The 20,401-nt window shown below is 41.9% G+C and overlaps 3 protein-coding genes across 7 annotated transcripts; 2 read left to right on the forward strand and 1 right to left on the reverse strand.

The window, feature by feature from the left end:
- Positions 1-2,630: 2,630 nt before the first annotated feature.
- LOC106579076 (protein FAM167A) lies at positions 2,631-7,715 on the reverse strand. Its single transcript, XM_014158654.3, has 2 exons — positions 6,326-7,715; positions 2,631-5,154 (listed from the first exon to the last, which is right to left on the reverse strand). The coding sequence occupies exons 1-2, from the start codon at positions 6,644-6,646 to the stop codon at positions 4,891-4,893; spliced, it is 585 nt and encodes a 194-aa protein (XP_014014129.1). The 5' UTR covers positions 6,647-7,715; the 3' UTR covers positions 2,631-4,890.
- Positions 7,716-8,583: 868 nt separating this feature from the next.
- Positions 8,584-14,788, forward strand: zgc:154055 (myotubularin-related protein 9). 5 transcript variants are annotated; one of them, XM_014157978.3, is made up of 11 exons: positions 8,584-9,079; positions 9,413-9,496; positions 9,953-10,061; positions 10,252-10,377; positions 11,204-11,374; positions 11,758-11,975; positions 12,142-12,303; positions 13,154-13,295; positions 13,508-13,728; positions 13,892-14,043; positions 14,268-14,788. In XM_014157978.3, the coding sequence occupies exons 1-11, from the start codon at positions 8,895-8,897 to the stop codon at positions 14,360-14,362; spliced, it is 1,665 nt and encodes a 554-aa protein (XP_014013453.1). In that variant the 5' UTR covers positions 8,584-8,894; the 3' UTR covers positions 14,363-14,788. The 5 variants fall into 5 exon arrangements, with proteins under 5 accessions (XP_014013453.1, XP_014013381.1, XP_014013671.1 ...); XM_014157906.3 differs by having other exon boundaries at positions 8,585-9,079; positions 11,201-11,374; XM_014158050.3 differs by having other exon boundaries at positions 8,586-9,079; positions 9,413-9,469; positions 11,201-11,374.
- Positions 14,789-15,068: 280 nt separating this feature from the next.
- On the forward strand, positions 15,069-19,940 carry LOC106579056 (L-threonine 3-dehydrogenase, mitochondrial-like). The gene is made up of 9 exons (XM_014158526.3): positions 15,069-15,314; positions 15,581-15,788; positions 16,544-16,586; positions 16,781-16,851; positions 17,249-17,398; positions 17,508-17,680; positions 18,006-18,096; positions 18,197-18,466; positions 18,749-19,940. The coding sequence occupies exons 2-9, from the start codon at positions 15,596-15,598 to the stop codon at positions 18,892-18,894; spliced, it is 1,137 nt and encodes a 378-aa protein (XP_014014001.1). The 5' UTR covers positions 15,069-15,314; positions 15,581-15,595; the 3' UTR covers positions 18,895-19,940.
- Positions 19,941-20,401: the final 461 nt, after the last annotated feature.

The following is a 20,401-nucleotide window of genomic DNA, read 5'->3' on the forward strand; positions in this document are numbered from 1 at the left end:
GCGTTCCTGTATTGGATATTCAGGAAGAATTTTGTGCATTTTTCTCTATATTCCATCCAGTTTGCTTTATTTTTGTAATAGATTACATTAGATCGTTCTTGAATAAGTTCCTCAAGTTCTTTTTGTTTTTCCTCTAACTTATTTTGTATCTCTGTAGTATCGTTTTTATTGCTATCTACCTGTACTATTAGTTCGATTTCCCTTGTTAGTCTTGTCTCTTTCGCCATAAACATCTTTTTTATTATTGATGAATATTGAATTGAATGACCCCTGAAGGTACATTTATCCCAACAATAAGGGGATTTGCTGAACCTTTATTATACTGAAAAAATTCAGTTATAGCAATTGACGTTTCACATGATCATGAAAGAGACATTGCATTACTCTAGAGACGGCTTCACTACAGTACAAATGCATTCCGTACAATGTTATTCACAATGCCCCTATTCTGATATCTTCCCCTTGCTTGCTGTAAACATATATAAACTTATAGACAAATACATAAAAAAGAGACACAATAAACACATTAAATTATAAAACGAAAAGAGGAAGAGGTCTAACAGAATGAGGATTTGAATTTCAGGAAGAGGGCAATAAAAATGGAGATGTGGTATCGAAGAAGATTGGTGTCAAGTGCAAAACAGAGTAAACCCTGCACCCGACTGAGTTTTGTAGGGGAAATGGAAGTGAATGAGGGCGAGTTAAGTGAGGTGGAAGGTGTGGTGAAGAGCTCGGAACCTTGTAGGAGGGAGATTCCAAGATGTGGGAAGGGTGCAGCAGGGCATGGGATAGAAGATTGTGTAATTTCGGTGGATAAAGTTGTGTGTGTCATCTGTAGGGGTGCCCATGTTGCTGGGGATCAGAAGTGTCCGGTGCGAGAGAGGCAGGTTGAGGTGGCTAGAGTCAGAGTTGTGAAGAAAGTGCCGTATGCTGTGGCAGTGAAGAAAGTAGAGGAAGGTGGGTCAAGGGGGAGGGATCCTGACAGGATCCCTGTGAGTAGTAGATCTGTGTCAGCACAGAGGGAGAGGCCAACGAGTGATATATGCTTCAGTAAGGTTGGCTTCTTAGCGTTCATAGCAATCATAGCAATCAGAGAAAATAGATGTGGTGGCATCTGCAGAGAAGTATTTGGGCATACAAGATTTGACTTCAGAGAACCTAAAGGGTAGCTGGTGTGGTGGTGTCCCGTCCTCCCAGGCCGTTGGCATGGTGCAGGAGTAGATAGGATCAAAGTAGTGGAATGGGGTAGTGGGTTTTTAATGAGTGTAGGGTTAGTAGGAAGGGTGTTTTCTTTTTCCCCCATTTTGTATCACAAAGTATAATGGATTTATATTATAGTCCAGTTGGGGGCGATAATGCAACATATTGGATGACAACCTCCGTTAAACTCCAAAGAAGAAGAAGAAGAAGAAGAAGAAGAAGAAGAAGAAGAAGCAAAATGATCTTCACCAGGCTTCCCGTTTTCAGGAAGCCTGGTCTGCAACAAGGCTAATTCAGTGTAAACGTCTAATCAGATAAGTAATGTTGGTGTCACAAACATAATCCAATACCTGCAGGTAGTCTAAGGTTTTAATGAATTTCTTTTGAAGTGCATTTTAAGTGAACTGATTAACCCTTACTCAGAACTCTGAGGGAACCTCTTTAGGAGAAGCACATGCCACACATTTCTGTCTTTATGTCTCAACTATCCCCATATAAATAAAATTCTGCAGGCACAGAACAGAATCTATTGTAAGGCCCTCACCTTGGTGAAGTGATTCTGTGGCTCAAATCTCATGACATTCACAGTGACTGCAGCTACAATGAGTGAAAACTATTGACGGAAAATGAAAAGCTATTCAGCAATTAGCATCTGTCTAAGTCAGGGGGATTCCTCTTCTCTTTTCTACTACAGATTATTGTCATTTATTCGTAACGTGGGTTTGAAATCACATCTCTTACGCAGGCTCATTGAGATAACTATCTAGGTGCAGTAAAACCCATTTTCCAACCCTGTCACTTTAGTGCTTTTCTCTATGATACATGTGTTATCTGGCTGCTGATGAGTGGATGAGTTTACCTCTATTCTCAAAACTAAACAATGCTTTGTGCTATGTTTTTTGTTTCCCGTAAGCTTCCTGATCTGCTCCATTAAATCATAGGGGTGGTAAGCTACTGTCACCCTATCTTTGTTTTACTGAAAATGTACAGTATGTATAATTTTTGAATGTCTGGTTAAAATAGTAATATTGCATAGTCTTATGTATTATTTGTCAGTAAGACCAGTGGGCTGGCCTGCAGTTTGCAATATTAAACTTTACATTGAGTTGTGTGGTGTTTCCATTTTATTGCACACAACCATCACTTGTAGATAATGCCACCAACATAATTTCCCTAAGGGGACAATAAAGTCAGTAAACACTACAATATTTCACAAGCTGCACTGTGAGAATATTCTATGTATCGTAACTAATCTACAGACATAGACAGAAATTACATTTGTCTTCCCTACAGACACACAATGCAGTGTCACTATAGTTACTTGATGGAGTTAAAACTGCATGTATTTGATTGCAGACAAAGGAAATGAACTTGAGTAGAGCCTACTCTAGCCTGGAGGATTTAAAAAAATGCTGAAACAGTCATAGATATAACGTACTTAGGGCTATCAGTTTATTAGTTGATTAACAGTACATGTGAGGGGAGTGAGGACAGAGAAAACCATCTTAATTGCAGGGCAGTCGAACTTTATGAAAAATGGTAACAGCATAGGTGAGAGACAGTAGGAATAGAAACCACATTACACAGGAAATGACATGAGGATATCCAATGAAGGACCAGGCCTTAAGGTACTACCTGAGACCCTGTGTACCCTGTATTTATCCTGTCATTCATTACAATGGTTCCAATTGGCCTGGTTCTCTCTTTTTTTCTCTCTCTCTCACGTCATACATGAGGTCATCTCATAAACTAGTATATCACGTCTACTTCACACATCTTGTATATGTACCCATTTTGTACAATAATTGAAAACAACTTGACATGGTTATGAACTCATCAATTTATTCTTGTACCCCATAAAGGCCCTGTGCAGTCAAAAATGTGATTTTTCTGTGTTTTAGTTATGTTTTCACACTATGAGGTTGGAATAATACTGTGAAATTGTGAAAATTATGACAACTACCCTCATGGTGTAAGAACTGTTTGAAAAGACCTCCTGAGTGGCCTCATAGGACGGCGCACAATTGGCCCAGCGTCGTCCGGGTTAGGGGTTAGGAGAGCGTCGTCCGGGTTAGGAGAGCGTCGTCCGGGTTAGGGGAGGGTTTGGCTGGTGGGGCTCTACCAATTGTTACTTAATTGTTACCCAAAAATGATTTGATATTGAGATAAAGAATGGCTGCATTGGACCTTTAAGGGTTTTTCTGAGAAGTTAAGCCTACACCACGTCATTTTAAAAAGATGAATGCCTGATGCAGTTGAAAGATGAAACTGTGCATTAATGGAATTTCAGGATGTGAAAGGTTACAGCTAAATGAGCACTCAGTGAGGTCACAGGTATTGACAGAGGTCATTTACCCAGTTCTCTAATGGATAGACAGACAACAAAAAAAAAACATTATTTTCAATTTCAAGTTTGTTCCCTTTTTATATGTGAGTTAATAGCTAACAAAAAAACGTTTAACAACAAGCATCTTCAAAGAACAGCTCTGTCTCCAATCATTTATATTTCCCTCATAGATTAAATGATAACCATAACATATTCCTGCATTATATAGGTGAAAACTCTGTACATAAGGCACTTACAAATCTACATTTTTATGTATTACAACTTTGTAACAAAATTTGAAACTTTTTAAATTTTAAACTTTGTTGGGTAATATTCAGCAAACATCGATAAAAACCCACCAAATCTTGTTCAAAATTAACTCCCTCTTAATTTCCCCAAAGATACTTTCAGTTTCTCCTCCTATCTCTCTTCCTGAGAACAATATCTTTAAACACATCTAAACTCAACCCTGATAATCTGACACAACATTGTCACATTGGACTGTGATCTGTCTTCATCTAATGGAAAATAAAATGCATGGAGTACATAGGACATAGCCTCCAATTATGTCATATCATTGAAGCCATGACCCCATGGAGGTCCTTGTTGTTTTTGGTCTCTAAAGAGGTGAAAGAATGCTGGAACGTAACCTCCAGCTTCCTGTGGACTGCTGTCTGGGACTCTGCCAACACAGAGGTGGGGGGGCCTGGCCTTCAACAGGGTTTGGGAACATGTCCCTAGTGATGTGACTAGTGTCTTATATATACTTCCTCCTGGGCTGGGGTTAGAGTATGGAACTCAAGTTAGCGAGTGTTAGCGCTGTGATAGATTTTTCTTCATCTGAAGAAAGACAATTCCCCTTTGCAACTCTCAAGAGACATCTCTAGTTACAGTTGTGTTCACCATCATGGCAGTCTTATTCATTCTATCAGAGGGTCATCTTAACTATTGCCTTTGTACAGTGCAATTGATCTGACACCATGGCGATCCAGACTCGCACCAACTCCATCCCAGATCCACACCTCATCACTATCTTCCCTGTCTACTCTGACCTATCAGTCAGCACCTTCCCTGAGGTACAGTAGAAAGGTGCTGCTATGCGATGGGTTTGTGTTTTGCCCTTACAGGGCTTTACTATGGAGGCCTGTATCTATCTCTCTCAAGTCAGGGCTGGGGCACGAATCAAAGGAGTCATTTCCATTTCCTCCCACTTGGCTAATTACTGTCTGCATACTCTTCCAGCCATTCGTCTTCCCTCTCGTGTAATAACAGAAACCGTTGCAGTGAAACACCCCTGATTACCCTGCGTAGATTAGACAGAGGTGTTAATACAGTAAATCCATCCTCACAGGGTGGAATATGTTTTAACAGAGGGAGAAGCGTCGGAAGTTAATGTTCATCTTGGTGAGGCCAAGGTGTTTGAGGGGGGTGGAGAGGGCGAAGGCAGCCTTCATGGGGATGTCACAGAGCAGGTCAGACTCCTCGCCACACTCCTTCAGCTCGTAGGTGGCGTCGTCCAGCATCTCCTTGTGGCGGTGACACACCTGCTCCACCTTCAGCCGGTGGATCTCCACACGCAGGCGGATCAGCTGCCGAGCCAGACGGTTGTCCTGGAACCGCATCTCCACCTGAGGATGGCAGGCGGAAAGGAGAGAGATGAGAGAGAATGGGGAGAAATCAGTCATCAAATATAAAATTCTAGCAATCGGACCCCTGGATTAGGTTTTTGCATTTAGTGGGTGCCATTGATGTGTAATGATACTGACACATGATCTATGTGAAAAAATACTTTGCCTTTCTATTTGGGGATTTGTCAGCTCTGAAATTAACACAAGGTCCCTATTGTTTTAGGATGTTTGCATTATTTTGGATGCAAAGATAGCACAAAGTCATGCTCTAATCAGACAGGCATTCAAGCAAAATTAAACAGTGAAAGCACGATTATTTCCCATAAATCTCTCCATCACGCAACAGCGGCATCTGGCACAGAGACTCTACGCTCTGGTTCATGTGCGTCATGAGGATGCCAAACCAAACCAGTATAACTACCTGGTAATTACGTTTGCCAAATAGTTGCACTGCGTCTTATTCACAGTGGTGAAAAAAGTACTAAAATGTCATACTTGAGTAAAAGTCTAAAAGTATCTGGTTTTAATTGTACTTAAGTACAGTGGAAGAAAAAGTATTAAATCGTCATACTTGAGTAAAAGTACAAAGTAAAAGTAATTACTATACATCCAATTCCTTATTTTAAGCAAACCAGGCGGCACGATTTTCTTAATATTTTTAATTACGGACAGCCTTGGGCACATCAACACTCAGACATCATTTACAACCACAGGATTTGTGTTTCGTGAGTCCGCCAGATCAGAGGCAGTAGGGATGACAAAGTGTTATATTAATAGAGTGCACTAATTCTGTCCTGGTTGAGCATTCTAAATGTAATAAGTACTTTTAGGTGTCAGGGAAAATGTTTGGAGTAAAAAGTACATTATTTTCTTTAGGAATGTTGGGGAGTAAAAGTAAAAGTTGTCAAAAATATAAATAGTAAAGTAAAGTACAGATACTCCAAAAAACGACTTAAGCAGTACTTTTAAGTATTTTTACTTAATAAGTACATCACACCACTGCTTATTCATATGTACTATAATATTTTCGTTGTATTCTACATATCTAGGAAATGCAGAGATAATGTAGCCTAATTAATTTCTAACATGTCCATGTACAAATAACCGTGTCAGAGGTGGAGAAAAAAGGGTAATTATGTTGAATTTCGGCATTCAGAAAATGTGTGCTCACCAACTCTTTCCTAAGAAATTCCAACGCGTCATTAATGCTATCGAAGCCACAGATGTTGCGGATGGTTAGATCTGAGTTCTCATCCCGCGTAATTTCAGGCAAGAGCACATATTTCTCTGCAGTCTCTTGGCCATTTTTTGAACCATTTGGGTTCTCCTTCCATGGTTGGCTCTGCAAGCGCTCCTGCCATTCAAAGTATGATGGTCTGCGGGTTTGTAACTTTAGTTTTTCGGTAAGTGCTTTCACATTGTTCAAATCCTCAGCTTCTCCCTCGGTATCTTCGTCGAGGTTATCCTCACCTCCCAGCTCTTTAAAATCCATTGCAAGTGCTCTAGACGTTTAAAAAGGATCTGCGTAAAAAGACATTTCAGAGGCCGCAAAAAAGTTGGAATTAGTTATTCACAGAGCACGATGCCTCTTGAAGCACATGAAGTGTTCTGTCACTGGGCTTGCCAGTTCTAGATTGGAGTGTACTGGTGATCCTTTATTTATAGAATGATAAGGAGAAGCAGAAGTGGCCTCCCATATCCATTATGGAGAAGAGGTGTAGTTCATGCAAGTAGCCTCCCTCATGTTATCCACCTGACCACACTAAGGTGAAATAAATAGTTTGCCGTGTCCACTTACGGCAGCACTCATGTGGCGCTTTTAACATTGGAATGCAATGATTTGACAAGTCAATGGTTCAAAGGTTTTGTATAATTTCATCCCCTAAATTCCTTAAACACTAAAATAGCAATGGGATGAAATTGATTTAGCCATATCTCTTAAACGTATTATGTTAAAGACATGCTCCTGTACTTTGGCGACTAAAAAGGTATTTTTGAAACCTCCCGCTTTGAGCTGGATGTGTAGTTCATAAATGCATTATCTATGAGCAGACTTACTGTCTTACTTCAATTAGCCACAAAATCCCTAGCTTGAAAGCAATTGTTATCTTGAAGCTGTTTTCCCTACATTTCCCACAACCTGGGCCAGCCCCTAGCAATTCCAGTTCTTGCCAATGAGCTTCAGCCCCTCAAATTTCAGTGAAAGCTAGGAGAGGCCTGTCCAGTGTTATCCAATAAGGTTGCAGTGTGGGCCCGGCTCAGTGGACACAGCAGAGAGAGAAAGAGAGTGAGCGCAATGACCTGGTGCACATATCTGCACATATGTGACAGAGGATGCAATTTTAAGGACTACTTTTGTATCCTGAGTGCTACTTTCAGAACTACTGGCTAAAAAGTATACAAACGTACCAGAGAATCTCTTTAAGATGGCTCCTCGATACATTTAGGGTTTATGTTTGTAATTAAAATATGTTATTTGATTAGATTTGATCAGATAATATTGTGGTGTAGCCATTCCATGTTTAATAGAGCAGGTACAGGTACACAAACATCATGTAATTAGTTAATGGTCTTGCTGACAAACAGCTGACAAACTCCTGAGAAATAATGATTGGAATGTCTTAATTTGAGGCAATGCCTCCATCTAGTGGTAATTTTCGAACACACTTCTGGTCAATTGCCCAATAATACCCAGTAATGGGCTGGGAAGATGGATGGGATAGCAATTTGCTGCATGTTTTCGACAATATGTGTGTAAACATTTACTCACCTATTACTTGATCTCCGGATGATTGATATATATATATATATATATATATATATATATATATATATATATCTATCAAAGACTAGGTCACACACAGGAAATGAGAAGGGTATTCACAAACATTGACCAATAAAGTGTCTTGCTTTAGGTTAGTGACCTGAAGTTACTAGAGAAGTAGCATCTACCTGGTTGGAAGCCGAGGCTACTAAATCATATCAAACCAATGAGTAATGTAAACTAAGACAGAAATCACTCAGCAGCTGATTTCACTCAAAAAATCTAGCATGTGATTTCTATACATACTCAACTCCAATGGTCTAGTGGTGAGGTTTGCTGTCCTGAGGTTTGTTGTCTTCAGATTGTCAGTTCTTCAGGCGCCAGCAGGTACCAGAGCCCTGTAGATACGCTATAATGACTGACTAGATGCAGACGATACCATTATCTTATCATGAACTGGGTATGAATATGAACCGAGTATGAATTGTATTCACTTTTTTAGACAAGATTATCTACAAAATGCAAACCCAATATTAGGCTACACACTAATAGGCATTTTGAAATGAATTGCCCCTCTATAGATAGGATCTTTGACTTTGTGTTCTTTCACCACTGCTTCCAGGAAACGCTCACTTCCTTCTTTTGTAACCACAAGATGTTTTCACATTTTAAGGGCTGGTTGTAAAGCAGCCAAGTATGGCTTAAAGAGGTGTCCCCACAGGCAGGGTGGGTTAATGAGAAAACGAAAGGAAAGAACTGCTATGAAGAGGTTATTATCTTCAAACAAACCCTTCGCCTAGCTACATTTGGACCGTGTCACGCCCCTTTTCAATGGGACAAGAATACGTGGTTTAATTTCAATCATTCAGATAAGTAGCCTAAACAAGTTTCAGAAGAGGAAAATAAGCTGCAAAGACTTTTTCTGGCGCGCGCGACTTGGATCTCCGTGCGCTTCTTGTCATCTTGCGCTGATGCGATGGAGTTTTCAGAGCACATAAAGACCGCGAACGTTGAAGATGTCGTTCTGAGACGGCCGTTTCATCCACCGACGCAAGGAACGTTATGCGTAACTGGCCACCACCTGCTCTTCTCTAACAGAGATGGAGACAGCTCGCGGCTGGTCTTGTTACTTCTCAGAAACATCGATGCCATAGAGAAAAGGTAAGTGGGGTGAGGGCAATAGGTGACCGCTTTTTCCACTAAAGTATTTAAATGTCATATTCAAAGGTGTAATGATGGACCATATAGCCTTATACAGAACTGCTGCCATATTGCCTGAACCCCATATTTCAATGTGCTGACAGCCAATTGTCACATTGGGGAAACTAATAGTTACTAATAAAGTGTTTAACATGTTAACATTTTCCCAGCCTACATCAGTCTGGATGTTGGGTCAGGGTGCCTGTGTAGCCTGTTGATAAACATGTCTCACTAACCCATCTTGCTGTCTCTCTCCCTCCATCCTTCTCGCTGTCTCTCTCCCACCATGCCCAGTGTGGAAAACCTGTTGGGCTATTCCAGCCTCTTCTCTAGTACAGGCCAGAGTCAAAGGTTTGACATAAGTGTGACACCTTGCGTGTGAGTTTGTGTGTTTGTGCATTTTGCAGTGTGCTGCTATCCATGTCCTGTGCAGCACTGTGCGAAAATAACAGGATTCTGATGCTGCAGGAATAATAACCAATCCCACCTAAGCTCAAGCTCTGTCTCACATGCCATCACTGAAACCTCTCCATATGCTTTGTGTCATGAACTGCGAAGAACCAAATGCAGGAATTTCAGTGCTCATTTACTGCAGTTATGAATCTGGTTCAGACAGTACATTTGGAGGTGTAGTGCAGACAAAGAGTTGATATGGAGGGGAAATGCGGGCCTCATCCTTTCTCTGAGAGAATCTCCACTCCCACCAGCTGGTTGGGTTGGACTTTTTTTGGAGGGGAGGCAGCCTAGATCATGGAACCGTGAGAGGGAGTGTTGAGGGTAATATGTGGGGTTAGACAGAAGCCCTATAATGATGCGTGTGTATTTCATATGAAGGCCTTCCGGGTCCTCTGGAACAATCACCCTCAAGTGTAAGGACCTGTGTGTTCTGCAGCTGGACATTCCAGGCATGGAGGAGTGCCTGAACATTGCCCGTTCCATTGAGGTACAGTAGCAGGGTGGTAGAATTCACACAGGCTGTACATACATACCCAGCATGTAAAAACTAGTATTACAGTCATACAGGTTTAACAACATTACAATTAGTGTTTTGCTTTTTGTTTTGACTAGTCGTAAACTTGTTGCCCCCCCCCCCCCCCCCCCCGCTCTCCCTCTCTCTTCCTCTCTCTCTGCAGCATCTCTCTTCTCTGGACATTGTGTCCGATATGTATCCATTCTTCTACAGACCGCTTACACTCAGTCTGCAGGACCAGTGGGGCCTCTCATCGCCTGAACAGAACTACGCTCAAATGGAGGAGCTAGTGAGTGCAGCACAAACACCCACACACAGATGTCCAGTCGTTTTAGAGTAAATGCAACAATCAGAGCCAATCATCACACACATTAAGACTATACAAAACATCCATGACATAGACTGACCAGGTGAATCCAGATGAAAGCTATGATGCGTTATTGATGCCACTTATTAAATCCACTTCAATCAGTGTAGATGAAGGGGAGGAGATGAGTTAAAGAATAATTTTTAAGCCTTGAGACAATTCAGACATGGATTGTGTATGTGAGACATTCAAGAGGGTGAATGGGAAAGACAAAAGATTTAAGTGCGTTTGAACGGAGTATGGTAGCAGGTGCACTGGTTTGTGTCAAGAGCTGTAACGCTGCTGGGTTTTTCACTGGGGAGACCAAATGGAGGGGTCAAGATTCAGATAAATGAATCCTGCTGAGGCCACAATACCAGCCCTGCAGCCGATTACATGTGGTTCCACTTACTGCATTATGACTGTGTAAACAATACATGTGAGAAACGACATGAATCCATGCTCATCTATATAGTCAGCTTCCTGTGGAACCCTTGTCATGGGGAATTTACTCTAGTTCTAAAACACATAGCCTGGGGATCGCTATGTTAAGAGACCCTATTAGAATCAAGATAGTGGGTGTAGGTACTGTTAAAAGAAATCATACTATTTAAAACCAAAAAGGGTTCAATGGCTCGCTTCATATATGGCCCTCAAAGGTTCTTTATACTGTAGAACGTCAAATCACTCTTATTTTTAACAGTGAACAGTATGTACCTATTGATCTGTGTTGTTGTGTCTTCCTATCTTATCTCCTTCTCTGCAGCAGGACAGGTGGAGACTGAGTCATGTGAACAAGGACTACTCTGTGTGTCCCTCCTACCCCCCTGCTGTTATTGTCCCTCACTCCATAGACGATGAGACATTGGTGAAGGTGGCCAAGTTCAGACAAGGGGGCCGCTTCCCTGTCCTCTGTTATTACCACAGGAAAAATGGCATGGTGAGATACACATGGATCCACACATATGCACTTATTCACACACACAAATACTTTTATGTCACTACAATGTACAGTAATTAATGTTGTTTGACATTAGATGGTTTAAAAAAAAGAATGTTTTATTTATTTAACTAGGCAAGTCAGTTAAGAACAAATTCTTATTTTACAATGATGGCCTACCCCAGCCAAACCCTCCCCTAACCCAGACGACGCTGGGCCAATTGTGCGCCGCCTTAAGGGACTCCCGATCACGGCCAGTTGTGATACAGCCCGGGATCAAACCAGGGTCTGTAGTGACACCTCTAGCACTGAGATGCAGTGCCTTAGAACGCTGCGCCACTCGGGAGCACTTCTTTATCAAATAGCAAAATTGTGTTTCCCAGGTCATCATGCGCAGCAGCCAACCCCTGACAGGAGCCAATAGGAAGCGCTGCAGAGAGGATGAGCTCCTCCTCCAGGCAGTGATTGATGGCTCTGGGCTGGGTTACATCATTGACACCCGCTCCAACCAACAGGCTCAGCAGGCCAGGATGACAGGGGGCGGGTTTGAATCTAAATCTAGCTACAGTTGCTGGAAGAGACTGCACCGTCAACTGGAAAGGTGTCTGTCTGTGTGTTTGCCTGTTGTGTGTGTGTGTGAGTTTTTTCATTTGTTTGTGGCTACGTATGTCTAACTGAGTTGCCAGGGTGTTTCTGCTTTAACCAACCCCTTTTTTGTAGCTCTATGCCTGTTGACTGAATAGTTATATTTGTGTGTGTGTCTCCAGGGGGAAGGTGCTCCAGGAAAGTCTGATAAAATTGGTGGAGGCTTGTGGGGATCACTCCCACAGTGTGGATCGCTGGCTAAGCAAGCTGGAGAACTCCAAATGGCTCTCTCACGTCCACACTGCCCTGGCCACAGCAGGCCTACTGGCAGAGTGTGTGGAGAGGTAGATTTGCACTCTACTCTCATAACCCTAAATGTAATGTTTTCAGAATGGGGCGGCAGGTAGCCTAGTGGTTAGAGCTTTGGGCCAGTAACCGAAAGGTTGGTACATCGAATACCCGAGCTGACAAGGTAAAAAGCTGTCGTTTTGCCCCTGAACAAGGCAGTTAACCCACTGTTCCTAGGCCGTCATTGTAAATAAGAATTTGTTCTTAACTGACTTGCCTAGTTAAATAAATAAAATGACAAAATAATCATACATCATCATGTAAGACGCCGCCCGAATGAGAAGAGGAATACGGAGTGGGCTTTTAGTCCGACTCAGGAGATGTGCATACCATCCACCGCTTCCGAGTATATTACTCACTAATGTTCAATCCCTGGACAATAAACATGCTCAGGGCAAGGATCTCCTTCCAGAGAGACATCAGGGACTTGTAACATACTCTGTTTCACGGAATCATCTCTCTCTCCGGATATACTGTCCCCGTCCATACAGCCAGCGGGGTTCTCGTGCGGACAGGAAGAAAGAACTCTCCGGGAAAAAGAAAGGCTCTTGTGTATGTTTTATGATTAACTACTAGTGGTGTGATTGTGGTAACGTACAGGAACTCAAGTCATTTTGTTCTCCCGATCTGGAATACCTCACTATCAAATGCCGATCGCATTACATTCTGAAAGAATTCTTGAAAATTTGATTTGAACACTGTGCTGCATAGTGTTACACTGAGTCATAATGAGTGTTGTTTTGCTTTGTATTGCTGATGTGCTGTTTTGTTTCCTGTATTGTGTAATATCCTGTTTACGTGTAACATTGTTCTATGTTATGTAACCCTCTATGGTGCTCTGGCCAGGGATGGCCACTCTGTTCTAGTCCATGGCTCAGAGGGCACAGACACCACCCTTCTGGTGAGCTCTTTGGCCCAGCTCATCCTGGACCCCAACACACGCACACTGGCCGGCTTCCTGGGCCTCCTAGAGAGGGAGTGGCTACTGGTGAGACCCCTAAAATAGTCACACGCTACCTCTTATGTCACAACTATTTTCAAACCCTCATATACTGTAGATTGAGAGCTGGTAATGTGTACATTAGTCCTGTGTACATTCAATGGCTAACTAGCTATACTAGCTGAAGCTGTGTGTGTGTTTTTATCTCAGAGTGTGTGTTTTTTGATCTGTTGATGTGTGTGTGTACTCCCTTTCCACAGGCAGGTCACCCGTTCCAGCAGCGCTGTGCCCACTCAGCCTACTCCCACGCCCGTCTGAGGCTGGAGGCTCCAGTGTTCGTGCTGCTGCTGGACTGTGTGTGGCAGCTGGCCCGACAGTTCCCTCTGGCCATGGGCTTCTCTGAGCCTCTGCTGCTGCGGCTGGCCATGGAGGTCTACGCCTCAGACTATGGCACATTCCTCTGCAACAGTGACCAGGAGAGGTGAGACATTCATGCGTTGTCCAGACTGTCCTTATATCCACAGTCATTGTCCAAGATGTTAGTGTATCCACACTAAATCCACATCCGTCTGTCCATCTGTCTGTACCTTTCCAGTTACTCTTCATCTCTCTCTCTCTCTCCCTCTTTCTTTCGCTCTCATCAGGTGTGCTGCAGGGGTGAAGGAGAGAACCCACTGTCTGTTCCAGTTCCTCCTGAAGCCCAGTGAGAGGGAGCGTTACTCTAACCCCCTGTATGAGCCCACTGAGCTGGCCATCTGGCCCTCTGTTCAGCCACAGTCCCTGCAGCTCTGGAGAGGTGAGTTACAGTTGCCACAGTAACACAGGCAGATCTGAGTCGGCTCTCCCTTACTGCAGCCCTCTGACATACAGTATGCTAAATGTTGAATTTGAATAGTTATTACATTAAGAGTATCAAATAAGGCAATTTCTTAATTGATGAGTAATAAGCAATGAAATGGTAGATCATGTATATAAATACATTATTTACTACCAAGATTCCTCTGTCTGGATGTGTATCAGGTCTGTTCCTGCGTTGGACCCAACATGCTGTGCACCTAGAGAAGGCTCAGGAGGAGTTGCGGAACCTTGTCATTGAGTGCCGTGGGGCAAGTTGAAAACACTGATAAAGTGGGGTCGAAAAATACAGTGACACACTGGACTGATGGAACACACAGTGACACTCATCCTGGTTGATTGGCTGTTGAGGAAGAGAACAAATATATACTTTTATTGTGAGAAAAGTATGCTTCTATGGACATGAATTAGATAGGTATTCATCCATCCCAAAGAATATCAAATTGCATCGCATACTGTGAAAGTTCCTCACTGTTAAATACTTTTCTCTCATGGTTACATGCATATATTTTGGATCTACCTTTTTTATAGCGTTTTCACTGCAAGTCCATATTTATTTTTTATAATGTATTGTGTATTTTTATTTTTGACCTACAAACACTTTACATTTTAGCAATTTTTGGAATAATTTGATACATGTCAAGGTACTCAATATGCAAACGTTTTATTAAAAGGAATTTAATTTATCTCATAGCTTATTTCTTGCCAACATTTGTATTGTGATGATCCACCCCAAGTATCCTGGGACTAATGTGATGTGCTTTTTTAATCCCCTCTGACTCTGACGTAAGCCTCTACACTGCAGCCCTGTTCAACATTGCAACAATACAAACAGGTAGTCAGCATGTTTGCCCACATGTTGGCCCTATAGCGTAGCAGGCTGGATATTGTAGTAATTTACAATTGAGTCGTGACCTCTCGCGTTCTTACATCATAACGAGGAAAACCACGTATCCCAGCATGACTTTCTTCAGCCATTTAGTTACCCAATGGATGCTCGGTGCGCTTATTCAGTGACCAATCGGAGGGTAGCCTAATCTTTTAATTCTAAGAGTTAAATACCACGAAAAACGTTTTATCAGCGCAATTTACATCAATTAGTTTATTAGCCTAGTGTGCGATGCGCTTGTGCGATCTGTAAAGCTTCATTTTGGTCAACAAGTGGTTGGCACGATCAACTGAGACAGATTCCAGGTTTTTGTCAGCACACAGGTAAAATGTTGTTTTCTATTAATTCTTCTGATACATAACGCGTGGTGTTCCAGTCAATACGAACACTATAAAGTTGATGTTTTAAATTAAACAACAATGTTACATAACTAACTTATTGGCCTAAGCCTAACATAGTCAATTTACATAAATCCGTAGAATTAATATTGTCTATGACCTACGTGGTGTAATTTCCTACTGAGAAAGATTGATTTGACGGATGAAATAGATAACATAGCCTCTTGTCTTTGATCGAACTTTTTCCTCAGGGGCAGCAGCTCGACATGCTATCGGGTATGCGGGTCTGTGTGCCCTCCGCTGTAGCGCTATTCGGCTCGTTGTGCCATGGCTGTCGCAGCTGGGCGCGTAGTTTGTCATTCCGGAGTTTTAGTTGGTCGCCCCGAAAGATCAGCCGGTGGAACAGTCAAGATTCCATTGACCTACCTCCTGCGGAGAACCCACGAATTCTCATCACAGGTTAAACCATTTTTTAAATTGTATTTTTTTAAATCTCAAATAGCACTTTATGGACCATAGGCTGTATATGCTTTATATATATGTTTATAATCTCCAACCGACACAGCCAGAAGAGGACTGGCCACCCCTCAGAGCCTGGTTCCTCTCTAGGTTTCTTCCTAGGTTCCTGCCTTTCTAGGGAGTTTTTCCTAGCCACCGTGCTTCTACATCTGCATTGCTTGCTGTTTGGGGTTTTAGCCTGGGTTTCTGTATAAGTACTTTGTGACATCTGCTGATGTAAAAATGGCTTTATAAATACATTTGATTTGTTTATGAAAATATAAACATTTGTTTAGATGTTTTAACAACAGCAATGGCATGTTGTCAATCTAGTTTTTGTCCTTTAGATTTGTGTTCACTGTTTAGTAAGTGGCAATCCTATTTTCCCTCACGACAATAGGCTGTGAGCAGACTGTGCTAGGGACAAAAAGGCCCCAGCGAGTGACCACTGGCAGAATAATAGCTTGAGGCCAGTTTTTTGTCTGTAGGCTACATAAAGCTTTGGTGAAAACAAAAAAAAAAGGTCACAGCCTGGTTGGAGCAGAATATGAAAAAACACCCAGACCATTTTTTTTCTGATATTCTATACAAGAAACAGATTTTCACCCATGTATTCTCGATTTTGAGCAAATACAAATTAACAATTGAGATGATGTGTTGTTTTATGAATTGTTATTAATTCTGCATTGTATTATTTATTTTCTCTTCATGGAAAGGTGGCCTTGGACAGTTAGGTGTGGGGCTTGCAGAAATCCTGAGGTGAGAAAAAACTAAAGACCAATCTTTTCTTCAAAGGCTAAGAGATGTTGATAGCCTGAATCTTCCCCAGATTGTAGAATTCTCATTTAACATCTACAAATAGATAGTTTGGATTCTGGGGTTCACTCCAGTTAAATTCAGTAAATGTAGGAATGAACTGAAATTGCAGATCTTAATTGAATATCAATGTGTAGGAAACAGTACGGAACAGAAAACGTTATCCTATCGGATATCAAGAAGCCTCCACCAGAAGTGTGCAGAAGTGGTACGTTTTCTTTGTTGGACTGATCAACAATTCTCTCTTAATCTCTATACCATGCACATCTCCATACTGTGCTTATCAAATCCTCTTATTTTCTGCATAAAAGAACATGTCTCCTACCTTTGGTTTCCTAAGCATTTCAGCTCAAAATACGGAGAATAAACTGTATAAAACTGTATTAACAATAAAGAAAGTTGTACACTACATATATATATACACCCAACAATGGATCAACCTGAAATTTTGGTTTACCCATTACATTTTTGGGAGAAAATATAGTGTACAACTTTCTTTATTTTTATACAGTTTGTTCTCCGTTAGTGAGCACCTTGACAAAATAGCTAATGCTATTTAAGTCTTAAAAAGTCTTATCAAACTCTTTGTCTCTCTTCTCCCTCAGGCCCATTTGTGTATGCTGATGTGTTGGACTATAAGAACCTCAGAGAGTTGGTGGTGAATAACCGCATCACCTGGCTGGTGCATTACAGCGCTCTACTCAGTGTTGTGGGAGAGGCCAATGTGGCCCTAGCACGCAAGATCAATATCACAGGTCAGCTCCAGGATCACACACAAAAGCTATCACAGTATCCAGGGCACCACCCTTTTTGTATGTTTTGTATGTTTTTGTCTAAAGATTCTCTCTTTGCTGTACTTTCTAGGGCTTCATAATGTGCTGGACCTGGCTCTGGAGAGCTGTTTACGTCTCTTTGTCCCCAGCACCATCGGAGCCTTTGGCCCTTCTTCTCCCCGTGACCCTGCACCTGACCTGTGTGTCCAGAGGCCTCGCACCATTTATGGGGTGTCCAAAGTGCATGGCGAACTGATGGGGGAGGTGTGACCTGTTATGTTCACACATACAAACAAACATACTGTACATGCACACACAAACAGTTGTAGATGCAGTCATAATGCAACCACATCGCTGTCTAATGCACACTCCTGCACGCATCCACACACACACAACCTGCCGGTCCTCTCTTATAGACAGAGGAATCTAGAAAGAAAAGCGAGATCGTTTTGCCATTTATCTTTTTCAGAGAGGGTAAGTAAATTCATTAACACAGCAGATAGGGCAGATTAAGAGAAGTATGCTGCAGAAATATGCTTTTGCTGGTTATTTGCTGTACCTTCGATTGTGTTAAATCTCTCTCTGTTAGTATCTTCATCACAAGTATGGACTGGACTTCCGCTGCCTACGCTATCCTGGCGTCATCTCAGCTAACACCCAGCCTGGGGGAGGAACAACAGGTAACCCATATTTATCATTTAATAATTTATTAAACTATTAATGTCACCATTATAGGGATATATTCCAATACATTCTGTGTACATTTTTGCCCTCCCATAGACTATGCTGTCCAGATTTTTCATGATGCCCTCAGCACGGGTCACCACGAGTGCTATTTACGCGCTGACACACGTCTGCCGATGATGCATGTTGGTGACTGCCACCGTGCGACTGTGGAGTTCATGCAGGCCCCGGAATGCCAGCTGTCGCTGCGCACATACAACATCGATGCCATGAGCTTCACCCCTGAGGAAGTGGCCACGGAAATCCGCAAGCACCTGCCCCACCTTAAGGTCACCTATAACCCTGACTCTGTCCGCCAGACAATTGGTATGTTCATTGTTCAGCCTAATGGTGTGTGTCTGACGATCTGTGTAGTGTTATTGAACTTCAAGATGTGTGATTTGAAATAAGCCATAGCAGAAGTATATGGAAAGTTTTCTCCTTCATAGTGTATAGAGTAGATATAAATAAATTGTATTTTTCTAGTACTATTAAATATTGGAAGCCTTGCATGTTCGTTTTTCACACGGTCACCAGCCATGAATGATGTCATCATACAGTCTTATTAAGTTGTGATATGTAAAAACTCGATTGTCCCCTGATGTGCAGCGGACAGCTGGCCGGTGAGGTTTGATGACTCCAACGCGCGGAGAGATTGGGGCTGGAAGTCGACATATGGGCTTGAGGAGCTCGTCTCAGACATGCTGAGCTCCATCCGTGACAAGAGGACCAACGCCGGACTGCCAGTCAGCTAGCAGGTCCCGCCCACAGAGTGATCTACCAATCACTATTCCCTTAAGTCCGCTTCAGCCTGGGTGTGCCTATCACAACAGACCCTCTTTCCTTAGCATCATCTCCAAACCAGGACTCTTCTGTAAATCAGGATAATATTACACCAATAAACCAGGGACTATTTTCAAACCTGTCATCTTCAGCCAGAACCACTCAACTTTCCACAACAGTGGACACTGACACCACAGACACAAACACACACACACACAAGTAAAAGGCAACAAGCACACACACTCATAATAGCAGCTTTACTATTTTCAGGGAACCATACTGTCAACCATTCTCTTCTGTTGTGACTGTCTTCAGTTTCTGTTGTTTTAAACGTGATAGAGAATTTTAATATCATAGCAGGTTTAACATAGGCCTTAAACGTCTGGGGGAAATAGGCTTCAGGCAAATTATTTTACATATAGTTAGTCATAAACCTACCTTCAGTTTCCAGTATCTCAAGGCGTTTAATTTACATTTTACATTTACAGTACGTCATTTAGCAGACAGTCTTATCCAGAGCGATTTACAGTTAGTGCATTCATCTTAACATAGCTAGGGGAGACAACCACATATCACAGTCATAGTAAGTACATTTTTCCTTAATAAAGAAGTTATCAGCAAAGTTAGTGCTAATAGGAAATGTTTCTCCTTGCCTGCTGTATTAGGGTAGTATAGAGGGCACAGTGACTTCCTTCCTGGCTTGCTGCGTTAGGGTAATATAGAGGGAACAGTGAAATGACACAGGAGCAGTGAGAGATATAGGGACAACTATCAGAAGAAATAGAAAATCCACAATGTTTACAAAAGGCCTGCCTTTACAACACAACTTCAGTACATTTTCAAACATCTCCATATTTCTTTACAGTCAGTGTGATTTTGGGTACAAATGGGTACCAAATAAATTCAGAATTGAAGCCTTATTTTTAATTGACAACTAATTAGAAATATATTTGTGAGTAATGAACAAAATTGCAGTGTACTTTTAATCATAAATTGAATAAATCTCTTAATTTGCTCATTCTGTTGTTTTGTCATTTGCTTTCAGGTTATTTATTATGGTAGTAGGCTAACTGGTAGGCCTACTGTGTGTTAATGAACAGATCTAGGCCTATATCATTCAATCATTCTGAAATACATATTAGGGTTTCATACATCTAGCAATAAGTTGGGCTGAAATTCAAATAAATAATTTGTGTAAAAGATACATAGGCCTACAGTTGATTGAGAGAGAATGTTGCCTACAGTATCAGCAAATATTTGTATTACTAACTCAAGACAGACCAGAGCCTGTCGTTTCCAATGGGAGCAAGTTAATCACAGTGGGAAGAACAAGCAAGGGAGTGGGCATAGCCAAGCACGAGCTAGTGAGATCCTATTGGCGCGTTTTAGCATTTCTTTGCATATTTCCGTTAGGGAACGCCTACTCTGCGAAGTGCGCGTGTGCAATAACTCTATTCGCCCTTGCATTCCTTCTAAACA

The sequence above is a fragment of the Salmo salar genome, chromosome 01 (assembly GCF_965601325.2).
Source record: "Salmo salar chromosome 01, fSalSal1, whole genome shotgun sequence".
Taxonomy (NCBI): domain Eukaryota; kingdom Metazoa; phylum Chordata; class Actinopteri; order Salmoniformes; family Salmonidae; genus Salmo; species Salmo salar.

What these genes read in the sequence shown, in the direction of transcription:
- LOC106579056 (XM_014158526.3), top strand. Translation starts at nt 15,596, where the DNA reads ATGCTATCGGGTATGCGGGTCTGTGTGCCCTCCGCTGTAGCGCTATTC. An exon ending in GGGCTTGCAGAAATCCTGAG is followed by an intron (nt 16,587 to 16,780) that starts GTGAGAAAAAAC and finishes ATCAATGTGTAG; the next exon opens with GAAACAGTACGGAACAGAAA. An exon ending in CTCTGTCCGCCAGACAATTG is followed by an intron (nt 18,467 to 18,748) that starts GTATGTTCATTG and finishes CCTGATGTGCAG; the next exon opens with CGGACAGCTGGCCGGTGAGG.
- zgc:154055 (XM_014157906.3), top strand. Translation starts at nt 8,895, where the DNA reads ATGGAGTTTTCAGAGCACATAAAGACCGCGAACGTTGAAGATGTCGTT. An exon ending in ATCGATGCCATAGAGAAAAG is followed by an intron (nt 9,080 to 9,412) that starts GTAAGTGGGGTG and finishes CACCATGCCCAG; the next exon opens with TGTGGAAAACCTGTTGGGCT. An exon ending in ATAAGTGTGACACCTTGCGT is followed by an intron (nt 9,497 to 9,952) that starts GTGAGTTTGTGT and finishes TTTCATATGAAG; the next exon opens with GCCTTCCGGGTCCTCTGGAA.
- LOC106579076 (XM_014158654.3), bottom strand. Translation starts at nt 6,646, where the DNA reads ATGGATTTTAAAGAGCTGGGAGGTGAGGATAACCTCGACGAAGATACC. An exon ending in AATTTCTTAGGAAAGAGTTG is followed by an intron (nt 5,155 to 6,325) that starts GTGAGCACACAT and finishes TGCCATCCTCAG; the next exon opens with GTGGAGATGCGGTTCCAGGA.